The 23,720-nt window shown below is 52.6% G+C and overlaps 2 protein-coding genes across 3 annotated transcripts; both read left to right on the top strand.

The window, feature by feature from the left end:
• Positions 1-447: 447 nt before the first annotated feature.
• On the top strand, positions 448-8,156 carry Gpatch3 (G patch domain containing 3). Its single transcript, XM_005394885.2, has 7 exons — positions 448-883; positions 2,936-3,351; positions 4,368-4,542; positions 5,268-5,327; positions 6,297-6,418; positions 6,514-6,641; positions 7,503-8,156. Exons 1-7 carry the CDS (start codon positions 457-459, stop codon positions 7,717-7,719), a joined length of 1,545 nt encoding a protein of 514 aa, XP_005394942.1. The 5' UTR covers positions 448-456; the 3' UTR covers positions 7,720-8,156.
• Positions 8,157-8,253: 97 nt separating this feature from the next.
• Gpn2 (GPN-loop GTPase 2) lies at positions 8,254-15,271 on the top strand. Of its 2 annotated transcripts, none has more exons than XR_001236067.1 (5): positions 8,254-9,007; positions 9,651-9,807; positions 11,742-11,902; positions 12,048-12,256; positions 12,614-12,698. XR_001236067.1 is itself a non-coding variant. In XM_005394884.2 (5 exons), the coding sequence occupies exons 1-5, from the start codon at positions 8,597-8,599 to the stop codon at positions 14,553-14,555; spliced, it is 933 nt and encodes a 310-aa protein (XP_005394941.1). In that variant the 5' UTR covers positions 8,254-8,596; the 3' UTR covers positions 14,556-15,271. The 2 variants fall into 2 exon arrangements, 1 of the variants encoding a protein (XP_005394941.1); XM_005394884.2 differs by lacking the exon at positions 12,048-12,256 and adding an exon at positions 14,483-15,271 and having other exon boundaries at positions 12,614-12,744.
• Positions 15,272-23,720: the final 8,449 nt, after the last annotated feature.

Below are 23,720 nucleotides of genomic sequence, written 5' to 3'. Positions count from 1 at the left end.
TTTTCAGGTGAATTTTTCCATCATTGCTGGGGGCTCTCTGTGGGAAAGATCTGGACAACTTCTCCAGGTCTTTCCTGGCGACAGGTTGCACATCTGGATGAGTCTGATGAGTTAGTAAATCCTTTTGTAAAAATTTTTATTTTGAGATAAGGTCTTTCTTTTTTTAATATTTTAGGATTTTCACTTTATTTATTTATTTAATTTTTTGCTTTTTTTGAGACAGGGTCTCAGTATGCAGTTCAGCTGGCCTTGAGCTCACTTTGTAGCCCAGGCTGGTCTCGAACTCACAACGATCCTCCTGCCTCAGCCTCCCATGGGCTGGGACTACAGGCGTGCGCCACCACGCCCGGATTTGTTATTAAATCCTGCCTTTCAACCTCTCTAAACCGATTCCCGAAGGCAGGCTTAGAGTGTTCTCGCGAGAGTTGGTTCCAGTAGATCATGTGATACACCAAGATGGCGGCGCCCAGCGAGGCAGAAGAGGAGGCTGCGGTTTATCTGGTCGTGAGCGGTATCCCCTCAGAGTTGCGATCGGCTCAGCTAAGGAACTATTTTAGCCAGTTCCGGGAACAGCGCAGCGGGGGTTTCCTCTGTTTCCACTACCGGCATCGGCCGGAGCGGGTTCCTCAGGCCGGTACCGACTCTGGCGCTGAGAATCAAGTTTTCGCCCAGACTGCGGCCACCGATCCCCGCGCTGTTTCCACGCGGGACTCCGTTCGGGTCCAGACCCACACCCGCTGTTGCGTCGTCTCTGTTCGGGGGTTGGCTCAAGCCCAGAAGTTTCTTCGCATGTACGCCGGCCGCCGGTGGCTGGATTCTCAGGGCACTTGGCTCCCGGGTCGCTGTCTCATCCGCAGACTTAGGCTACCCACTGAGACAACAGGTACGAGTGAAAAAGAAAATGGGCTGGGTCTGCGTACCTTTGCTGAGGCGCGGGGAAGATAAATCGGGCTTCCGGTTACGGCTCTTTAGGAGTTTGGATCATTTTTGGGCAGAGCTTCAGGCTAACGTTGCACGCTGGTTTAACTCACGGGTTAAAAAGGGAGAGAGGGGCCCGTTTGGATAATCTTCCATTTCCCTTCTGAGAGTGAGAGGTTCATTTTTTTACTGACACGGAAGGAAAAAAGGAAATCAGATTTTCTAATTCTCAACCTAAAGTGAACAGCGGAGAGAGCAGCTCTCCACAGAATATATTCACGATTGGAAGTGTAGTCTGGGATATTCGTGAACCATAGGGTCACTAAGTGTATCCAGGGAGGTTAGGGAAGGTATGGGTTTTTTGTTTTTTGTTTTTTGTTTTTTTTAAGGTATGAGTTTTTAAAAAGCAAAATGAAGAAAATTTTAAAAAAATTTTGAGACAGTGTCTCACTGTGTAGTTCAGGCTGGCCTTGAACTCACAGCAATGCTCTTGCCTCAGCCTCCCAAGTGCTGGGATTACAGACGTGTATCTTTTTTTTTTTTTTTTGAGACAGGGTCTCCATCTGCAGGCTGGCCTTGAGCTCATTCTGTAGCCCCGGCTGGTCTTGAACTTGCAACAATCGTCCTGCCTCAGCCTTCCCAGTGCTGGGATTACAGCTGTATGCCACCATGCCTGGCCCAGAATCTTTTTTGATAGTGTTTTGTGTTTTGTTTTTTTTTTATCAGTCAGATATGCACAAGGACCCTCCCTTCTCTGTTTTGTTAAGGTTTGGCATAAGTGACTCCATTTTGATTCTGACAACTTTTACAAATCTCTGAATGTCTTTCTCTCTTGCACTTTCTCTGTGTTCCCCGCCCAGACAATCTTTTTTCTTTGGACACCTATTTTCTTGGGAAATCATTTTGATGGGGAAAAGGGAAATATAGATTATTCAAACAGGAAATACAGAGCCCTTCAGTTTTTCATTCAACAAATACTTACATTGCTAGACCTAGTGTGATGCTAGCTGGTATGTAGAAGACACTTGGACACAGTGTGTGCCCAGAATCCTCTGAGAAAGACAGATTAGGAAAAAGGGTAATTGTCAGAGAGATGTCATTCTAACTGTTAATAACTGCTGGGCATGGTCTATGTTTTGATGAGGTGCTGTTCTAGCCTTTCATTTCCTTATCTGTGTGTGTGTGTGTGTTGTTAGGGTTTGAATGACACTGAATGACATCTCCAAACCTTTTTATTTTTAAATTTTGAAACAAAATCTTTGCAAAGGCAGAAATAAGAAATCTAAGAAATTCTGGGCATGGTGGAGCACACCTGTAATCGTAGCACTCAGGAGGCTGAGGCAGGAGGACTTCAGTGAGTTTCAGGCTAGCCTAGGCTACATAGGGAGACCTTGTAACAAAAAACCAAAGCAAACAGAAATCCATGAAGCCTTCAGGGTATGTTAAATGTGCGGTATGACTGGACACATGGTGTAAGAGCTTACAGTAGGTGGGAGTTGGCAGTTGAGAGTCAGCATGGCTCAGTGGCACAGCATGTGCTTAACGTGTGGGGAGCTCTAGGTTCAATCCCCAGCACTGCTCTCCTTCCAAAAAGAGAAAGGTCAGCAGGAACCAGGTTTGGAAGAAAACTGAGGCTCAGCGGAAGTGATGAGAAGTGGCATGAAATTCCTAGGCGGTTCTGCCAGGAAAGAAGGAAGAGTTAGAAAGGGAACAGCATTAGGGAAATGGACTTATACCTTGATGTATTTCTGGCTCAGTGTTGCTGGAGGCTTTGGGTGTCAGAATGCATTTTTCAGCTGAGCAAGATGGCGCACACCTGTTATTCCACCACTCTAGAAGGCTAAGGCAAGAAGATCGCAAGTTCAAGCCCAGCTTGGGCAACTTAGTGACGTAGTGAGACCCTGTCTCAAAAACTTAAAGCAGAGGTGTTTGGCGTCTGGAGATGTAGCTCAGTGTGAAGCCCCGGGTTCAGTCCCCAGTAACCAAACAAAATCCATTCCTTTCCCTCCTTCCCAAGGTTTGGACTCCTTTCCCTTTAAGACACGGAAGGAGCTGCAGAGTTGGAAGTCTGAGAATGAAGCCTTCACCCTGGCCGACCTACAGCGGCTGCCAGAGCTGAACCCACCAGTACTGATGCCCAATGGGAATGTGGGGACTCCCCTGCGGGTCTTTTTGGACCTGATCCGAGCCTGCCGTCTTCCCCCTCGAATCATCACCCAGCTGCAGCTGCAGTTCCCTAAGACAGGTTCCTCTCGGCGCTACGGCAATGTGCCCTTCCAGTACGAGGACTCAGAGACTGTGGAGCAGGAGGAGTATGTGTACACAGCGGAGGGCGAGGAAATACCCCAGGGAACCTGCCTGGTAGATCCGCCTGACCATGAAGAGCCCGAGGAGGAAGGGGAGAAGGAAGAGGAGGAGTCCCACTCAGGTGATGTGAGTACAGTGTGCTACCCTGTCCGTGGTGGGACACTGGTATCATGCTGGGCGCCACTACACCCAGCATGTTACCGTATCTTTATTGTGGCCTTGTCCTGGCTTCTCTGTAGCATTTTTTCTACAGTAGCGATTCCTGTAGCCTCCTGGAGTTTAGCCAGGATGGGGTGCCTGGGTTTTAAGCCAGAAGTAACCCTAGCATTCCATAAGTCCAGTCAAGCACTTGTAAGCCAGGGGCTAGCATAGGATTCTAGAGACATTCTGAGACCTGTTTCCTGCCCTCAAAGAGCCTAAAGTTTCTCTGCAGGGAGAGAATGGTATCTGGAGAAGATGCATGGTGTGTTGGACTGGTCTGCATGTTGCTCTGCCACTTTCTTGCTGTACTATCGTAGGCAGATCAGTTTACTCCTCTGATGAGATCCAGCAGGTTCAGGATGGTATGGCCCTGGACTACTACAAATCTAGGTTCTGTCATCTGGAGAATGGGAACAGTGATACTTATTTTACAGGGTCATTGGGATGATTAACGAAGCTGAGTTTTAGGAAGGGCCCACATGCAGCGGTGTGTTAATTTTAATTCTTAGCCCTGCTTTCTTTGTGACGTATAAAGGCTTAAGCAGTGCGTAGTCGTTAGCACTGAGAATTCAGACTGGTGAGAGAGCTGTGGGCCCAGGACTTCATGGAGGCTGCAGGACAAGAAAGATTTAACCAAAGGGAGAGGAGAAGGATATGGGAGAGGAGCGCACATATTTCAGGCAAGGGAAACCACATAGCCAGAAGGCCAGAGCTAAGAGTAAGTTGGACTTGTGGGAAGGAACAAACTTTGCGGAGAAATGTCAGGGGCATGGAGAGCTGGGTAGCTCAGGCCTTCAAGGACCAAATCTCTGCTGTTTCCAGAGAAACCTGAAGGAATGGAGTTGAGGCCCAGTCTTACTGGCCTCCTTCCCCTAAGTCCCTCCTTCCAGACATGAGGTCAGGAAGTAGACAGGTGGGTCACCTCTCCTTCCTTCTCCCAGGATGATGACCGTGGTGAGGAGTGGGAGCGGCATGAGGCATTGCATGAAGATGTGACAGGGCAGGAGCGGACCACCGAGCGGCTCTTCGAGGAGGAGATCGAGCTTAAGTGGGAGAAGGGCGGCTCTGGCCTGGTGTTCTACACGGATGCCCAGTTCTGGCAGGAGGAAGAAGGAGGTGAGGCTGTGGGTCAGCTTGCTGCCACTCTAACAAATGCATAAGATAAATTGGCTTTTAAGGAGAGGAAGTTACTTCTCATGATCAGTTGGCCCCATTGCTTTTGGGTCTGTGGTGAGGCAGCACTTCAGCGGGGGAGTGCGTGGAGCAGGAAGCTCACTCACTTCCTAGCCAGGACACAAAGAGAAGAGGAGAAGAAGACCACAGTCCCACAGTCCCCTTCAAGGACATACCTGGATAACCTAAAGCCACTCACTAGTTCCCACCTCTTAAAGTTTCTGTCATCACCCAGTAACCCTTCAACTGGGGACTGTGCCTTTAACACATGAGCTTTGGGGGGATGTTTAAGATCCAAATTATAACGGGCAGGCAGTGCACCCAAGCAAGGGCAGAGGTGATGCCTGTTGCGTTTTCTTGGGGCTCTGTTCCACCTGGTAGATTCCTTGAGTGAGCCCCAAAAAAGAGATGGGGAATAGTTCACCTTTATTGTGTATGAGACCAGTCGTCCATCCCCAGTATGGGGCGGGGGGGGGCGCTTTTCTGGAGGGATCAGTCGAATGGACAGAGAATGCCTCCCTCAACTGCAATTCTGAATACCCTTCCCAGAAAACTTGAAAATATACACAAAAACCCCAGGTTCTGGAATGCGTGTAACTCTAGCTTTTGCTGTCAACAGAACTAAGAGCCCTTAACTCACTCCCCTGGATGCTTTTATATCCCTGCAGACTTTGATGAGCAGACAGCTGATGACTGGGACGTGGACATGAGTGTGTACTACGACAGAGGTAACTGGCAAGGGGTGGTAGTACTCGGAGGTGTGAAACTGGTGTCTGGGCCCTGAAGCGACTCTGTCAGGCATGAGGCATCCCACTGTACAATCAGCCCTCGTCATCCCCATAGCATTAGTTCCAGGATCCACAGATACCAAAATCCACAGGTGCTCATGTGCCATCCATAAAATGGCATAGTACTCGCTTACAACCTGCACAGTCCTCCCATATACTTTAAATCATCTCTTAAAACTAATCATTTTTAGATTACTTACAATGTAAGAGGTGAATAATTGTTATACTGTATGTGTTTTGTTTGTTTGAGACAGGGTCTCAGGCTAGCCTAGAACTTAATGATCCCCCTGCCTTAGCCTCCCCAGTGCGGGGATTATAGGCGTGCACCACCAGTCCCAACTATTGTATTGTCTGGGGAATAATGATGAGGAAGTGAAGTCTATGCACATTCAGTACAGATGCAGTTTTCCTGGGTACTTGCAGTCCTCGGTTGGTTGAATCCACAGATGCACAGCCTATAGATAGGGCCTAATACTCCCCATCTGTAGTTGAGTATGTTGATTGCTGGCTTGGACAGAGGCTTTTTCCCTCTTTGTGAAGAGGAAGGACACTTGAGGAAGGTCTCCAAGGGGCTTGGGTCTGATGGGCAGGCCCTGGTGGAGTGGGATGGTTAGGAGCTTGAGATCCAACCAAAGGTTAGTTCTGGAGCCAAAAACATGACCTGGGGCTGGGGAGAGACGTGTGCTCTAATTTCATCTCTGTCACTGTGGGGTCTTTGACTTTTCTGCACTATAATTTCATCTGTAAGATGGAGAGAGCCATGGCTCCTACTCTTGGTAAACTCCTAGCCTGGTGAGAGAGAAAATGTAACAGGATGCTGAGAAAATGAACCAATGAGGGGACCCTAGAAACCTGACTCCCTCCCTTATGCTGAGAAAGACTTCCACAAACTGGGCCTTGGTTCCCCAGATGGTGGAGACAAAGATGCCCGAGACTCGGTCCAAATGCGTCTGGAACAGAGGCTCCGTGATGGCCAGGAAGACGGCTCCGTGATTGAACGCCAGGTGGGCACCTTTGAGCGCTACACTAAGGTGAGTGAGCCTATGCCCAGCCCACTGATGCCTCTCTTCTCCCCCGCCACCCCTAGAGGGAGTCCCGGTTATTGAGCTGTCCTTTCCCTCTACAGGGCATTGGCCGGAAGGTGATGGAGCGGCAGGGCTGGGCTGAGGGCCAGGGCCTGGGCAGCAGGTGCTCAGGGTTGCCTGAGGCCCTGGACAGTGATGGCCAGCACCCCAGATGCAAGCGTGGATTGGGGTGAGTGTGGCTGAGGGACTTCCCAGGAGCCTACACCAGCCTTTCAGCTGTGTCCCCGTTTCCCTGTTCCACTGGCTTTGGGGTGGGTGCCAGGTACTCCCAGAGAATGAGCTTCAAAACAGAGGTAGAAGGAAAAAGTGGATCTGACACTTTGCTATTTGTCTTAGACTAATCCTTAAGGGGACCCTAGAAACCTGATTCAGTAACAGGGTATTGAGCCCCCAGGCATTGCTCCCAGTCTGGTTTGGACTTGACAGTTGTTAGGGAGTCTGTACTGATAGAATGAAAGTTGTATCTAAGGTCCCTGGTTGCTGACACCAGCAGTGGATAGATCAGAATTTTAAAGCTTTCTATCCTTTTTTTTTTCCTTTGATGCAGGGCTCACTATGTAGTCCAGGCTGGCCTTGAACTCACTGTGTATCCCAGACCAGCCCTGAACTCGTGGTGATCCTCCTGCCTCAGCCTTGAAGCTTTCCACGTTGGGGCTGGGAGTATGGTTCAGTGCTACAGGGCTTTCCTGGCATCCATAAGGACCTGGGTTCAATCCCCAGCACTACCAGAAAACAAAAACCCAGCACTCTTGGAGACAAACCAGATGTCAGTAGCTACTTCCCTATCCTTTCCCAACTCTTTTTTTTTTGTTTTTGTTTTGTCTTTTTGAGACGGGGTCTCGCTATGCAGTTCAGGCTGGCCTTGAGCTCACTTTGTAGCCCAGGCTGGTCTCCAACTCACAACGATGCTCCTGCCTCAGCCTCCTGAGTGCTGGGATTCTAGGCCTGCGACACCTCGCCCGGCCCTCTCCCAGCTCCTTCACTGGGGTTTCAGAGAGTCGCATTATTCATGAGACTTTTTTTAATCCAGGTACCATGGAGAGAAGCTGCAGCCATTTGGGCCACAGAAGAGGCCCCGCGGAACTGGCTTGGGGCTCATCTCCACCATCTACGACGAACCCCTACCCCAGGATCAGGGGGAGTCACTCCTCCGTCGCCAGCCGCCCACCAGCATGAAGTTTCGGACAGACAGGACCTTTGTGAGGGGCTCCAGTTGGTCCTCAGCTCACCCCTCAGAACCTGAGTGAGGCCGGGGTTGCCCCGGCCAGGAGCGCACACAGCGGCGGGACGCGGGCGGAGGCCAGGCCTTGCCCCTCGCTGAAGCAGAAGTGACTGGGCGCGGCAGTCCGATGGCGTAGTTCTGAGCTGCCTATCGGTTCTCTACCTCATTTTTACAAAAGGCCCCTTTCCTTGGATGGAAGGGCTTGCTGGCCGCTCCGTAGTCCCGGTTTGGGCTTGCCCTGTACTCGAAAAGCTGCACTGCCTGGGATCAGGAGGCTTCCTCGGCGTCCGGAGGAGGTCGCTGGGGAAGCCGGAGCGGGGGAAGCATCGGAAGAAGAGATATTTGTGGCGCTGGTAAGAGAAGATCGTGGTGGGGGGGGGGCTCCACCGCTTTCACCCTCACTGGGTCCGGAGGTGACCCGAGGTCTGCAGCGCAATGACAGAATAAAAACATTTATGGCTATAAGGTCGTGAGTTCGGTTCCCGGTACCGGAGAAAAACCAAAAAAAAAAAAAAACATTTATGGCTGGACTCTGCGTCTCTTGTAACTCGGGTCAGAGGAATCGCAACAGAGGATCCACGGGAGACCTAACCTCTGCAGAAGGGCGGCTGCGTGGCCACGCCCCGTCAATTTACGTTCTTCCGGAGGCGGGACTTCCTCTCCGTGGCCCGTCGTTTCCGACGCCGTCCGGAAGTCGGGAACAGGTCCGGTAGTTACCGGGCTATTCGCTCTAACCTGGCGCGTGTTACCGCTGATCCTCCCTAGGCGGGCCCGGGCACCGCCATCAGCCCCATCTAGGTGCGAGTCGGGGGTTTCCCGCCCTCGGTCTTGTCTCCCAGCGTGGTTGCCTGCCCTGTTTTCCCATTTGGCGGTTCCGCTCCGCACCGGCCCGCATTCTGCCCATGGCGGCGGCCGCTCCGGCCACAGCCTTCGGGCAGGCGGTGATCGGTCCCCCCGGCTCAGGAAAGACCACGTACTGCCTGGGCATGAGTGAGTTCCTGCGCGCGCTGGGCCGGCGCGTGGCGGTGGTGAACCTGGACCCGGCCAACGAGGGGCTGCCGTACGAATGCGCAGTGGACGTGAGTGAGCTGGTGGGGCTGGGCGACGTGATGGACGCGCTGCGGCTGGGGCCCAACGGCGGCCTGCTGTACTGCATGGAATACCTGGAAGCCAACCTGGACTGGCTGCGTGCCAAGCTCGACCCCCTCCGTGGCCACTACTTCCTCTTCGATTGCCCCGGCCAGGTGGAGCTCTGCACACACCACGGTGCCCTTCGTAGCATCTTCTCGCAGATGGCTCAGTGGGATCTCAGGGTGCGTCTCGCGTCGGGCAGGCCCATTTTGTTGATGGAGCAAATGAGACAGGGAGGAGGACAGATGCCACGCCCCCATGTCACAGCGAGGTAGGAGTTGCTTTAGAGTAAGACAGTTATGAGTTCGAATTTTGGCTCTGCCGCTGACTCGCTGTGTGGTCTAGGTAGATAAATCATCATTTTGAACCTTGGTTTTCTAGTCTGTAAGACGGATATGTTAGTACTCAGTTTGGGACTTTCAGAAAAACGGAAGAGGATATAGGGACAGTGGCGGGCGATCGTTGTTAATTGGCAGGCACAAGAGTGAAAATGCCGAGGCAGATGCAGTGGACTTGCACCGGTTGCCCACTGGGAGGCCCAGCGCAAGGCATCTTTAAGGAAAAAATGGCTGTATGTGCCAACTCCCCATGATGAGTGGATTGAAAACGTACAAATAAAAAGAGTCTCTCTCTCTAAAATGCCCATGTCTTCTGGGAGCAGAACATAATGATGGCAGTTAGAACAAAACAGAAGCAGAAAGACAGCATTCTGGAAGGCTTACAGTCACTGTGTGTCCTCAGGCCCCCTGACTGATGAGAAAAAGATAGAGGAGCTTGATGTCCCCTGCCTCCTCGGGTTACTCTCACCCTCTCTTCTCCTCCTAGCTGACCGCGGTTCACCTTGTGGATTCTCACTACTGTACAGACCCAGGCAAGTTCATTTCAGTACTGTGCACCTCCCTGGCCACCATGCTGCATGTGGAGCTGCCCCACGTCAACCTCCTTTCCAAGATGGACCTCATTGAGCACTATGGGAAGCTAGGTAAGCGCTCCCGTTTCCAGCAGGCAAGGAGGGGGACAGCTACTGGGCTAGAGCGAAGCACAGATCTCAGTTGAAGAAAGCTGCCTTTGGGACGGTTCGTGGCCTTGTGATACTAGGTACAGCAGTCCTCAGTCCTGTCCTCTTACTTTGTGTGATTCTGTGCTAAATACTGTTACAGGTTTTGGAGATAAGAGCAACAGATGGTGACATGTGTTATAAAGGAAATAAAAACAAAGGGGCTGGGGATATAGCTCAGTGGCGCAGTGCCTGCCTGGCAAACACGAGGTCCTAAGTCTGATTTCTGGTACCCTCCCCCCAAAATGCAGGTAGTAAAACAAGATGATAGGACAGTGAGTGGCTTAGCGATGCCTCCGTGATCTGAGGCAGTGGCAAATGAACTGGCATCAGAATAGTGGTGAGTTCAGTTCAGTCAGCCGAACGCAGACTGTCCTAGGCAGAGGGTCTAGTAGGCATAAAGGCTTTGGTCTCACTATGCAGCCCAGGCTGGCCTTAAACTCAGGATCTTCCCGAGTGCTGGGATTGCAGGTGTGCGCCACTATGCTCACCAAGGCTTTGTCTTTTTTTTTTTTTTCTTGGTACTAGGAATCGAACTCAGGACCTTGTGCTTGCCAGGCAGGCGCTTGTGCTGCTGAGCTCTATCCCCGGCCAAGCCTTTGTCTTTGGGTTGCTATAACAAAATATTATCAGCTGGGCTGGGAGGTCCAAGATCAGGGCACTGGCAGATCTGTGGTGTGGTGACAGCCTGCTCCTGGCTTGTACACAATTGCCGTGATGGCCATATTCTCACACGGCAGAGATGCTAGAGTCAGATAAGGTGGGGAAAATTGAGGGAGAAGCAGGCTGGTACGAAGCAGAGGAATTATCTGATCCCCAGTGGTCGACGTTTTTTCCCTGCAGAATTGGTGTTCTGCTGTGCTGGAGGCATCCACTCCCCAAATAGCGTCCAGCTATGAAGGAACATAGAAAATGATGGCTAGTTGGCAGCACACGAGCAGGGAGGGGCGTTGCTGATATGGTAACATGACGTTGGCTTTGTCCAGTGAGGCTGACCAGCAGTCAGGACATGGAGGGACATCGATACTTTAGAGGAACCGGCTCAGCCCAGAGTTCCTCCACTCACCTTAGGACAGAGTACAGAGCCTCCTTTCTTTTAGTGGGAAATTATTCACAGAACCGAATCACATACCTCAGAACACCTGTTCTGGTCTCCTTACTTTACAGTAACAAGGAACTGACCCAAAAAGAGAGGGTCATTTACCCAAGAGGCCCTGCTGCTAGAACACAATTCAACTTGACCAGCACCTACAGATTCTTACAGTGCGTGGGGCCCTGGGGGCACAGCCGACTGTGAGCTTCCTGAGGCAGGGCTGAGCACGGTTCTCAAGCCTGTCTGACATTGTTATTTACTATTATTGCTCAAACACTTCTCTGATTTTTTTTTTTTTTGTACTGGGAATCAAACTCACGACTTTGCACTTTTCAGGCAGGCGCTGTGCCCCTGAGCTATATCCCCGGCCCAAACACTTCTCTGTGTCAGACACTGGAGACTGTCATTTAATCCTCACAACAGACCCATGAGGTGGAGACCCGTCTGTATAGCTCGTAAATGGCCCAGCCAGCAGTAAAGCCCAAGTATTTTCTTCTTAGTAATTCCATGTTCCTGCAGCAACAAATATTTGAATGAAGAAAGGTAAAGGAAAAAAAGAAAATACAGTTCTAGTTCTCAGGTGTTATTGTGGGTTTTTTTGTTTGTTTTGTTTTTGTCTATCTGTCTGTTTGCTGTGCTGGGATTGAACCCAGGGCCTTGTGCATGCTAAGCACATGCTCTACCAGTGAACTACACCCTGGTCCCTAAAGTCCTCAGGTCTTTAGTCTGACACCAGCTGTTCCTAAAGCCTCCTTTCTCTCCTTAGCCTTCAACCTGGACTACTACACAGAGGTCCTGGACCTGTCCTATCTGCTTGACCACCTGGCTTCCGACCCTTTCTTTCGCCACTACCGCCAGCTCAATGAGAAACTAGTACAGCTCATTGAAGACTACAGCCTGGTCTCCTTTATCCCTCTGAACATACAGGTATGGGGTACGAGGGACCTCTTCCCTTGGCCCCAGACTCTGATATGCCTGGGACTCGCCAGCCAAGAGCACAGAAAGCTTGGAGGGCCTAACTGGTCTTAGTCCTGGGTATGACTGTCGTCAGGCCTCTTTGTTTTCCTGCCAGGGCGGTTGTGAGCAGGATTCCAGTGAGGAGAATGGACCAAACTTTTTCCCGTCTGTTCTGTGTCATTGGGTCCTCTCCGTGTGAAAATGGAGGCATCAAGAAAGTCATCCACAAGGGCCTTGACCAGGACCAGGGACAGATACGTTAGGCTTATCCGGCCGAGTGATGGTCTTGGCTTTGTGAAGCCTCTCGCTTTGCCCCCTGCAAAGGTAACCTAGGAGACACGGTGCATGTTAGGTTCCTTTCTGCAGTGGGCGGACCTGAGCTTGAGCTAACTTGCGTCTTGCCTTTCTGATGCCACACTTTTCTCTCGTAAGTTGTAGGACCGCATACACAGTAGGAATAAACCTAGGCGCCAGGCGTGTGCCAAAGAGCTCCCTGCTCCAACCTGAGTGGTGGTAGTCAGGAAAGACGGGACTAAGCCAGGTCGCCGGGGACATTTAGAGCTGCATGAGGCTAGGAAAACTCCACGCACACGGGCATCACGCGATGAGACCAGGCAGGTGTGTTTGGAGATGGTGAGGAGGTTCCGTTTCCCTCACAGAATGTTTCTCGTCCCTGTTCAGGACAAAGACAGCGTCCAGCGAGTCCTGCAGGCTGTGGATAAAGCCAACGGCTACTGCTTCGGGGTCCAGGAGCAGCGGAGCCTGGAGGCCATGATGTCAGCCGCGGTGGGAGCCGACTTCCATTTCTCCTCGTATCCTTGCTCCCTAACTGCACTCGCTTGCCGACCACAGCCGGGTGGGTGAGGCCTGGGGATTGAGAATGGCCCCAGGAGGTGCGGTCACTACCCTGTGGGTGACTGGTGTCATACCAATCCGTTGGGCACGCTGGTCCCACACCGGTGCAAACACTGATTCCGTAGAAGGCTGCAGGGTTGGCTGTGCTCAGGGCGAGGGAGGATCCTGACAGGAGAGCAGCACACACAGGGGGCCAAGCAAAGACCTTTGTCATCAGGGAGAAGGGCAGGGGCCTCGGTCTGATGGTGTTGTCTGTGGAGAGAGGACAGGGAGATGCTGGGTGCAGGGAGGCAGGCAGGGTTGAGCAGTGAGGGGCTTGAGTGTCCTAAGGGGCGTGGCTTCAGCCCCTGGGTGGTCAGGAGAGCGTGTTCAGCCAGGGCTGTTGGAAAGGACGTGGCTCAGTCAGATGCAGGTGTGTGTGTGTGCACGTGTGTGCCCATGCATGTGAGGAGGGTTGTCCTTGTTTTTCTCGTGGTGCTGAGGATTGAACCCAGGGCTTTGCACATGCTGAGCAAGTGCTTTACCACTTGGCTACATCCTCAGACCCCAGCCCTGCTGAGTGTTGGGATCACAGGTGTGTGCCGCCACGCCTGGCTCCTTTTTATTCTTTGAAACAGAGGCTCACTAAGTTGCTGAGTTGCCCAGGCCAGACTGGAGCTTGTGAGCCTCCTGCCCGAGCCTCCCAGAGTGCTGGGATCACAGGTGTGGGCCTGCGTGGTTATGGCTTAGATGGAGGTGGAACAGTACTCAGACCCCTGGTTTCTGCCGTAGGCAGGAGAATGAGGGGTTCTGCTAGTGCCTGAGGTGAGAAGGGGAGGAAGAGGACCGTGTGAGTCAGCTGGAGGCCGAGAAGCGGCAGACCTCCTCTGTCCTGGGGACTGTGACAATCCAGAGCGGTCTGAAGAGGCATCTGGACCTTTGGCGCTGGGTTAGTGACCAGTAGCAGCATCGCTGAGCTTGTGCAGGTCGTGTGCAAGGTTGGGCAGGGAAGCCCCGGCCCTCCAGGCTGATCATCTCAGAGATTCAGCATCCACCTGGGATTTGGGGACCAGCGGGTATGAGTGTAGAGGAGAGTGATTTCAGTCTGCATTTACCGCTCTTTTCGGGCCCTTGCACATGTGGGAAACAAAGCCCACGAGAACAAATGAGTTAGAAGTAGTGGCCGTAGAGCGTGTGGCCCCTGATGAAGGGATGAGGCGTGACCGCAGTCAGTGTGTTGTCACTGTCCCTTTGCTAGTGTGACCTGTGTCCTCTGTCTCCATTTTCTTGTTCCAAGAGACAGGAGGCACCTTGTGGCCCAAGCAGAAATTTGGCATTTTCTTTGAGCCTTCCGAATTTCTTCCCTGCGGTAGGAAAAGGAGTAGGCCCTTCATGGTCACTGTCTCGTTTGATCCTCCTAATGGCTCTGATGTTTTAGAGGACAAAGAGGAAGTGGTAAAGTTAGGATTCAAATCCCCTCTGGCTGGCTGGCTCCAGAACATGTGCCATGGCCTGCAGCCGGCGAGTTAGCACTTCCGGTGCTTTGATCCTTAGGAATGTGGGGGAGAGGAAAATACAGGAGCGTTTGCGGCTGGGGCCTTTGGAGGCCTCTCAAACGCAGTGAGCCCTGATGCTACAGTCAGAAGGAAAGGTGAGGCCAGACCTGCCTGGGCCAGTCCTCTGTTGCGCTGTTAGCCTTGATGCGCCTGCCCTCAGCACCCTAGGCCTCCAGGAGAAGTACCTGGCACCCTCCGAGCAGTCGGTGGAGCAGGAAGCCATGCAGCTTTAGCAGCACACCGCGCCCAGCGAGCAGGACGCGTCACCAGCACCAGGGAGCGTGGAGGCTCCTGGCGAGCAGCCGACAGCCAGCAGGCCACAGACCCACGGCCAAGGCCTCCAGCAGTGCGAGGAGGCTCGCAGGGGCACACTCAGCTCTGCAGAGGACTCCGGACAGAAAGCCGGACGAAGGGCAAGCACCCACCACACCGGCGCTCCGTGGTGTCCTTCAGCGCTGGGCTCCGCCGCCGGGAAGTGCCGTCCGAAGGCTGGGAGCTGTCTCCCCATGGCTTGTGCTGCGGTGTGCTGTAATACGGGGGTTTCCTTTCTACTTTCTGTGCCTTCCAAACTTTCCTTCAGTCCTCCAGGCCCAGGGCTTGGGGCAGAAGAGGACATCACTGTCCCTCTGGAGAGTTCTCTCCGTCCCGGTCAGCGTTTCTCCAGAGCACAGGGCCCGTCCCAGACTCCTGTGATGTTTTGTTAATATTCACTTCTAACAGGAAGCCTCCAGGGAGTCTTCAGAGGTAATGCTTCCTGGCTAGACCATACTCAGTAATGTTCTGTTTTTATTTATTTCATTTTATCCTATTTCTAGCAAGGTTGAAAAGACTAAAAGCTGACTTCAAAAATGAAGTAATTTATGCGAAATGAGTTGTCTAGAGGAAAATATTGAGTATACGATAGGAGAGTTGTTATAAAGACATGAAAAAAGGTGGGAAAGCTGGGAAATTCTGCTGTTTGCTTTTGCTGTTCTTGTAGCTGGTGGGGAGTGCAGTTCATACTTTCAACCAGTAGAGGGCACCCCAGACTTACTTTTGCAGCTGGTACCCAAAGGGACTGATGGCCTAGGTGAGATTGTTCCTGCCAGGAGTCTTGTTTGTAGGCTGTTAACACACATGCTGGGTGTTTGGGTTGCCTTTTTTCCCCTTTTTCACGCACTGGTCGTTGAACCCAGGGCCTTGCACCAGCTAGGCAAGCTGTCTACCACTGAGCTATATCCAGCCCTTTTCATTTTATCAAGACAGGGTCTTGTCAAGTTGCCCAAGCTGCCCTCGGACTTGCACTCCTCCTGCCTCAGCTTCCTGAGCAGCTGGAGTTACAGGTGTGCGCCACCACACGCAGTAGGCTGGTGTCTCACAGAGTGCCTCCGCACAGCATCCTCATGGGGTTCCCACGGCAACCTGTTGAGCTACAGGTGGGGGGGACTCCTGATAAACCTGTCCCATCTCACAGGGAGGAAACAAAGATGAGGGGCTGGACTTCAGTGTCTGCCTCCCAGGCCCCCTTCGCTGGCTGAACTGTGTGTGTCGCTCGTTTGCTGGACTTACTGGTGAGAAGTTACAGTCTTTGGGCTGGGGGTGTAGCTCCATGATAGAGGGTTTGCTTAAGAAGGCAGGGAGGGAGGAAGTGGAGGTATAAAGAAAGAAGGGGTAATTACACTCCTCCCCACAGATTTTTTTGAGACAGGGTCTTGCTGTGAGGTTCAGGCTGTCCTTAAACTCACTGTATAGCCCAGGCTGGCCTTGAACTCATGGCGATCCTCCTGCCTCAGCCTCGCAAGTGCTGGGTTTCCTCCACATGTTTTGTAGGAGAAAGAATTTAGGTACCCAGAGGTGATTTATGACTACTGAATCATAAGTCAAAGGGAAGATAGGTCACCGGTGGGTTGGGCAGTTGGAGAATTCATAGGCAAATCCATTCTGAGATGGCATGAGACTGGGGCTGACTGATTCTTGTGTCCCCTTTTGGGAGCCATAGCTGAAGGCAGAAGTGGCTGTGAGGAGGCTGCTGTGGCTGGATCGGTCTGAAGCAGGCGGCCTCTGCTCCCACGCTTGTCCACAGAGGGGATAATAACCGGGTGCTGCCTCCCTGGCCTCTTTCATCTGAGGAGTTCAAAGAATCTCACCCCTATTAATACTCTGCCCAGTAGGTGGGGAGTACTCACAGAGCAAGCCGGGGAAACTGAGGCAGGAGGCACAGTCTGGGGCTGGCTGTGAGTCACCCCTGAGACCTAGAACCCAGGAAGCCTGACGCCCAGGCTGCTGACAGATCCCTCATCCGGGGCCTGCGGGTGGCGTCGCACTTTGCAAGCTGTTGCAGAGCTGTGGTCAGAGGGGTGATGCTCCTGAGGGGGCCGCACTCACCAAAGAGCCAGCGGGGCCAGAGCCATTTCTAGCTTTATAGTCTCCTGGCCAAGCAGCCTCAGCATTTATTGGAAATGGGTGGAAATAAATCAGAACTTCATTTCCAGGCGTTTTTGCAACAGCAAGGGTGTTTTCTTCCCAATAATTGTAGTGGGTTTGTTTGTTTTGAGACAGGGCCTCACTGTGTAGCTCAGGCGGCCTTGAATTCACAGCGGTCCTCCTGCGTTAGCCCCCTGAGTGCGGGGACTACAGGCGTGCCCAGCTGTATCTGGCAATAAATGTAGTTTCTGACAGTAAAAAGATTTTTCTGCCCCCTCTGCGCAGGAAGAGGGAGGGAGGGACCGCAATGCGTCAAGGGGGACTCGTGGTTTCCCCGCCTTCCCCAGAGGCTCCTACAGTGCCAAGTGTGCGGGGGAAAGACCCGCTCCCGTAGGGCAACCAACCTTAGACTGGTTTTTTTTTTTTGGTTAAAATAGAAAAGTAAAAACATGGAAAATGAAGAGAAGGCTAAGTCATCCACAATCCAATAACAGAAATAACAGTTAATATTAAAGACCTTTTTAAATTTTTTTCAATACTGGGGATCGAACCTAAGACTTCGCACAAACTACATCTCTACCCACCCCACCCCTCTTGTTCAAGACAAGATCTTGCTAAGTAGCCCAGGCTGGGATCCAACTCATGATCCTCCTGCTTCAGCCTTCCAGGTAGCTGGGATTACAAGCATGTGCCATCAGGCCTGGCTATAAAAACCTTAATAATAATATTTAGTGGTATGGCTAGACCCTTATCTGTCCAGATTCCCACAGTTAGCCTGAAGGTTATTATCTTTGTACCCAAATCTTGTCCGAGTCTCTGATTTTTTTAAAATCTTGTTTTGTTTTGTTTTTTGTTTTGTTTTGTTTTGTTTTGTTTTGTGACAGGGTCTCGCTATGCAGTTTAGGTGACCTTGAACTCACTATGTAGCCCAGGCTGGCTTCGAACTCATGGCAATCGTCCTGCCTCAGCCTGCTGAGTGCTGGGATAATAGGCATGCACCACCATGCCCAGCTTTGTCTGTCTGTTTGTTTTGAGTCTCTGATTTTTAACTCATGATAAAGTCCTAGAAATAAAATGGCTGCTGTTGTCCAGGTTCTCGATTCATATTACTGAAGGGCTTTCCAGAAGTGTCCCTTTCCATCTCCCTGATGGTGTCATCCTTCCTGGTCACCCCTGCTAACTGACATTAGACTCTGTTTCCTGATGAGATGCCAGCCCTGGGAAGACAAGATGGAATCAAAGAACCCGCAGGTCGTCACAACGATTCACAGCCGGATAGAGAGGCTTCAGAGGGGCTGGGGATATAGCTCAGTGACAAGTGCCTGCCTGGCAAGCACAAGGTGCTGAGTTTGATTCCTGGTACCAAAAGAAAAAAAGAGAGGCTTAGGAGGGAGGGTGAGGTTCTAAAACCCTAGAGGTGAAGCAGGTCAGTCTACCTGAACTAGCAAAATGCTCACCCACAGCTGGCTAAGCACAGGAAGTCCGACCCCTTCAGGGTCTGTGGGAAGGAGAAAGGGAAGGTAGATTTGAGGGGTCTTTTGGACCTTTCCCAGGAGCCCTGACAGAGGGGAGCAGCTGCACTCCACACCCACACTAACATCCGTGCTGCCCGCCTCTCCCCCTCCCCTTCTCCCCCTGGCTGCAAGCCCCTCTGTGCTTACCCGGCTGCCCAGCCCCTCTTTCTGTCCTGCTCAGAAGAGAGAAGCCCAGACCAGCGCACACTGCTGTGGCATCAGCCTGCTGCTCCCAATCCGCTGGCTCCTGCACTCGCGGCCAGGGAGCTCACACCAGGCAGCTCCGGGGCCCAGGTGTCCAGGCGCACTGTTGAGGGCCTGGATGGATGGACCTAGGACGTGGGGCTCAACTGAGGTGGCAAAGATGAGCACTGGTAAACAGCTCTGGCTGAGGATACATAGCAAGATTATAATATTTTTCTTTCTTATTCCAAAGCCACAAAGCAGATGTGTTGGGAGATGAGAGGCCGCTTGAAAAACCATCCCAAATGGAGCCAAGTACAGTGGCACACACCTCTAGTCCCAGCTGCACAGCTACTCAGGAAGCTGAGGCAGGACACCACAGCGAGATCTTGTCTCAAAACAAAACAGGAGTGGGGCGTGGTGGCGCATGCCTGTAATCCCAGGACTCAGAGGCTGAGGCAGGAGGATCTCAAATTTGAGCCAGCCTGGACATAGTGAGACCTTGTCTCAAAAAAAGAAAAAGAAATGTCCCCAAGTGCTTCCCTTTGCCCTGGATCATCATCTCTAAGTTCTTCCAGTGTTTGAATCCTGGAACCTCCACAGTAATGTGTGGAGTCATAGAAAGAGCCAAGAAGGGAGACGGGCTGTAAGATCCCCTCCGATTTGTAAATTACACCTGTTGAGCTAAAAGTCTGTCCTCTCTATTCAGATAAGGAGACTTCAGGTTAGCTTTAGTCTGGAGGAGAAAATGCATAGGGTTTTCCTCTCTCCTTTCTTACATCCTTCCCCTCACCAAGTACCTGCTCATGGATTTCCCGGCTGAACCTGCTCACAGGGGTGCGGAGCCCTCCTCTGGGGAGGCTCGGAGTTCCCTCTTATCTCTAGACAAAGAGCTCCATTTCCCAGAGCTGTACAGAGAAGATTGGGCAGAGATGAGACGTGAGTCAGCCTCCGATGCCCCAGGTTGGCATACCTGTCTGCTGCCCTCACAGGCATTCCTGGCTCGGACTCGGCTGGGGGGGCACTCGGGGGGGGGGCTGGGGGCCACCCTGCAGAACCCGCGCTCCCCGCCCCACACAGAGCAGGAATGGGGGCGGGGAGGCTTTGCGGACAGAGTGAGGAATTTAAAGGAACAAAGAACAGAACCCAGTTAGAGAAACTTAAATCTGGTGAGTAAGCCACAAGTCTGCCCACTTCACATTTAAGAGCGCACCTTCCTCCCCGGCCCTTGGCTAGAGTTAGACTGAGGAGCATTGGAAGGATTTTTCCAGTCTTAGGAAGTCCAAACAGGAGCAGGGAAGCACAGAACACTGCGGATCTTCTCAAACTTACGGTTTTTTTTTTCTTTCTCTTTCTCCCTTTCGTTTTCTCTTGTTTCATTCCCTCCCTCTCCCCTCCCTCTCCCTCTCCTCTCCTATAGAGTGTTGCTACACAGTCCAGGCTGCCCTTGAACTCACTGTGTAGCCCAGGCTGGCCTCAAACCTGTGGCAATCCTCCTGCCTCAGCCTCCCGAGTGCTGGGATTACAGGCGTGTGCCACCGCCCCAGCTGGCACATAGACAATTGTACAACCTTGGTTTTGAGGTTATTTTGCAGCCTGCGCCTCAGCCTTCTGATATGCAAAACAAACAGTAATCTGTATTGCTGTGAGAATGAAGGTATGAAACTGGCAGATATTGGTCAAGTGCTCCACTTCAATCTAGGGGAGGGGGGCGCTGTTGCTGAGAAGAGCCGTCTTGGGGCGAGCATCTGAAATCAGGTTCTCCTGGAAAGGCATGGAGATTGGGACGCTGGACATGTGTGTGGTGGCAGCGCGAAGGAGCACCTTGCTTTTCTGGAAGGAGCCACGGGGGCCAGCTTGACCCCATGCCTTGGCTTCCTGAGGAGCTGGCTGATGCAGAAGGCTGTCTTGCTGTCTGACACCTGCACCTGTGCAGCTACAGGGCCAGTTTGGCCTTGCCCTCTGCAGCAACTGTACCTAAGAGAATAGAAAGTAGAATCCCTCTTGTCAAGAATTTTAGGCTGCACGTTTTCCCTACATCAGTCTCCCCGCCCAGCACACACACATGGGATTGGACCCAGGACCTTTGCACTTAGCGCAAATATATCCCTAAGCGCACGTATATCCCTAAGCACAGCCCTTTTCTGTTTTTGATTTTGAGAGTCTCGCTAAATTTTCCAGGCTGGGATTGAATTTTCCATCGTTCTGCCTCAGCCTCCCAGAGTGCTGGCATTACAGGTACGCACCACCTTGCCCGGCTATCACTCACATTATTGGGAGGAAAAGATCTTCACAAGCCCTAGGCCTGTTCCTGCGGATAATCTGACAGCGTAGAAAGGACAGGGCTGGGGTCCCCTCTATCTCTGTGAACGTGATGTCTGTCTGGGTAGCCCTTCCTCATCCCCAGGGCCAGCCATTTCTCCGTTTCCATAAAAAAGAATGTGGCTCTAACCTGGTGGCCAGACATTTGGAAGGATGGCTTTAAACCTAAGATCTGAGCACCTTGTAGTACAAACCTTGCTAGAATCTCTATAGAAAGAAAGAGGGCAGAATAAGACAAGGTTACCATTTGTAGAGAACTGAGAGAAATAAACCCAACACATGGCTCCAAACCCAGAGGTAGAATCAGGTAGATAGGAAATCATAAATGAATAAATGCACCTTACATAAATGTAAGATGTTGGCGGAGCATGTCCGAGGTTCCGTGTATGTGTTAAAGGAAGAGTAGCTCATCACCCCGCTTTGAAATTTGGAAGAGATTAAAAGAATATGATCAAGTGGAAGGGATGAATGACCACCATAGAATTTCCTGTGAAACTTGACATTCTTATGTACTTTGCCTCTGGGACAGGTGTGCATTCGTGCATGTGTGCGTGTGCAAACACTAGGGTCAAACACAGTGATTTGTATGTGCTACGCAAGAGCTCTACGCACTAAGCTACACTCCCAGCCCCAAGACAGAGTTTTGAAAATTGAGGTACAATTGACATACTTCTACAGTGTGCAGTTCAGCTCATACTAACCAAATTGTGCGACTGTCCACACTATTTAGAACATTTCACCATCCCAAAGGAAACTCTGTACCCCCGGGCCGTGGAACTGAAATTTTGAAATGTCATCTCTAGACCAGGAAAAGATGGTATTAAATATTTACTGAGGGTTTTGTTTTTGCTTTTTTTTTTTTTTTTTTTTTTTTTTTTTTTTTCTGTAAACTCAGGACCTTGTGCTTGTCAGACAGGTGCTTGTGCCACTGAGCTACATCCCCGGCTGTTTTCTTTTTCTTTTGAGACAGGATCCCATTATGTAGTCCAGGCTGGTCTCAAATTCACAGCGATCCTCCTGCTTCAGCCTCTCCCAAATGCTGGGATTACAGATGGTGTGTACTACCACACTTGAGTTTTTATTTTTCATTTTTTTTAAATTCCACACACACAAAAAAAAGTCTGGGACCATTATAATCAGAAGCTGGTGCCTAAACCAGTCAAACCGAGCCCTAACAGATGTCTAATTTGATCTTCAGCTCACAGCGTCTGCTTTTGAAATCCCTCAACACCAACACACCACCTAGGGAAGCTCATTTCTTCCCATACAGGACAACCTTGAATGGTCTGGAGCCAAGAGGCAAAAAAAGTCAGACGCTGAGAGAAAAGAAGGAAGTTATTCTCCCAGGACCTACCCCATTAAGAGAAAGTCACCAGACCTGTCTGGTGAGAGAAACCAGGTCTCGTCCGGAGCTGTCGGGAGTCACCTGCCCTGACCCAGAGACAGGAAATGAGGGGAGAACAGGGTCCTGGCAGCCATCAGAGGGTCCCTGCAGCCTCCCCCGTAGCACTAGGAGCTCTGGCGCGAGCCCTTCAGCTGTGAGTCCCGCGGATGTGGCCAAAGTCGGCCCCAACGGGGCTGGACTGAGCCCATCTCTGCTATGAGGCTGCTCCTCGGTGCTGGGCATGGCCGATTATTCTGCTTTGGGCACAGAAACGCTGGAGAAATCCTAGCCTTCCCGATGCTGGGCCTGGGTGACCGCTAACGCGCGCTGGGCGCGGACCTCGGCCACACCCCGGGCGCTCCTTTGCTCAGATCGCACAGCAGCTCTCGGGCAGGCAGCGCCTCACAGCCCCGCCGCGCCGGGCGTCACCGCGGGGCCCCGAAGGCGAGCGGGGCGCGGCCTCGCTCCCAGGCGCTTTCGCACCCTAAGTCTTCGCTCTCACTGGTCGGAGAACCCTGAGTTCAAGACTCTTCCCATAGAGAAGAAGCTGAGGCCCAGGTATAAAGGCTTCTCCGAGCCCGCCGGCCCCGCGTCCACGGCGGCCTCCGGAGTGCGGCGGTGGCGTCTGCCTAGCCGACCCTCACCCCACCCCCGGCGTGGCCCGGGCACCGCGGAACGAGCGGATGACTCAAAGGGCGAGGGCCGAGGGGGCCGAACTCTCGGGCCGGGCGGGCAACAACTTGCTGGAGTGAAACCGGGAGAGCGCCGCCCCCCGGAGGTCAGCGAAGAGCAGAGACACCGCTTATCCCGCCAGCCAGCCGCGGCTTCTTCCCGGCGGAGGTGGCGGCGGGGATACTCGCTGCGTGCGCGCCGCTACTCGCTCTCCCATTGGCCAAGCGGGCCGCGGGGGCGGAACCCCGGGCAACGCCCTGCTGTGATTGGGCAGTAGTGGCCCCAGGCCCCGCCTCCAACTCACGGCGGTGAAGGTGAGACGGAGCGCCGCGGCGGCGACTGCTGCCGCGGTTCCCGGCACGTTGCTCCGTGCTACAAGCCAAGGCTGTAAGCTAGGTCAGCCGGGTTCCCCGCGGCCCTTCCCACCCACCTTGCGCCCGTTCCCCGCCATCGCTTTTCCCTTTGCCCCCACCCCACGGCGCAGGTCTGAAGGCTGGATGAGATTCCTCCCCGCTTTAAGTCTGGGGTCCTCCGGGCCCTCGCTGCAGCGTGTCCCGAGGTCTCGTCTGCGGGCCACCAGCCCAGCCCCAGAGGAGCACGGGCCTAACTCCGAGGTCCTAAGTCACGCTCTCTAAATCCTACTCCAGTCCCACTCCCAGCCCGAGGCCAGTAACTGGAAAGACAGGAGTGTCACAGCGGAACTTTATTGAGAGGAACCATGGTCACACCCAGCAGACGCGCTTTCACTCTCGCTCACAGTCGCACGCGCGCTCCTCCAGCCCCTGCCGCACGGCGCAGGGCTCAGCCTCGGGAGGGCGCTCCTCCGGAGAGCCCGCGGCGGCAGGGGCCGAGGGAGGCGCGGGCGGAACGGGGCGCCCCGCAGCCTGTGCGTGCAGAGTGGGTCCCGGCCGCGGTGGGCT

The sequence above is a fragment of the Chinchilla lanigera genome, unplaced genomic scaffold (genome assembly GCF_000276665.1).
Source record: "Chinchilla lanigera isolate Chin_1 unplaced genomic scaffold, ChiLan1.0 scaffold00051, whole genome shotgun sequence".
In the NCBI taxonomy this organism is placed as follows: Eukaryota; Metazoa; Chordata; class Mammalia; order Rodentia; family Chinchillidae; genus Chinchilla; species Chinchilla lanigera.
Note: the sequence above shows the minus strand (reverse complement) of the source record. Positions and strands in the feature narration are given on the sequence as shown.

Excerpts from the sequence above, each read along its gene's own strand:
- Gpn2 (XM_005394884.2), top strand. The coding sequence starts at position 8,597 with ATGGCGGCGGCCGCTCCGGCCACAGCCTTCGGGCAGGCGGTGATCGGT. Across the intron at positions 9,008-9,650 it reads TGGCTCAGTGGGATCTCAGG|CTGACCGCGGTTCACCTTGT; the intron begins GTGCGTCTCGCG and ends TTCTCCTCCTAG. Across the intron at positions 11,903-12,613 it reads TTATCCCTCTGAACATACAG|GACAAAGACAGCGTCCAGCG; the intron begins GTATGGGGTACG and ends GTCCCTGTTCAG.
- Gpatch3 (XM_005394885.2), top strand. The coding sequence starts at position 457 with ATGGCGGCGCCCAGCGAGGCAGAAGAGGAGGCTGCGGTTTATCTGGTC. Across the intron at positions 3,352-4,367 it reads AGGAGTCCCACTCAGGTGAT|GATGATGACCGTGGTGAGGA; the intron begins GTGAGTACAGTG and ends TCCTTCTCCCAG. Across the intron at positions 6,419-6,513 it reads CCTTTGAGCGCTACACTAAG|GGCATTGGCCGGAAGGTGAT; the intron begins GTGAGTGAGCCT and ends TTCCCTCTACAG.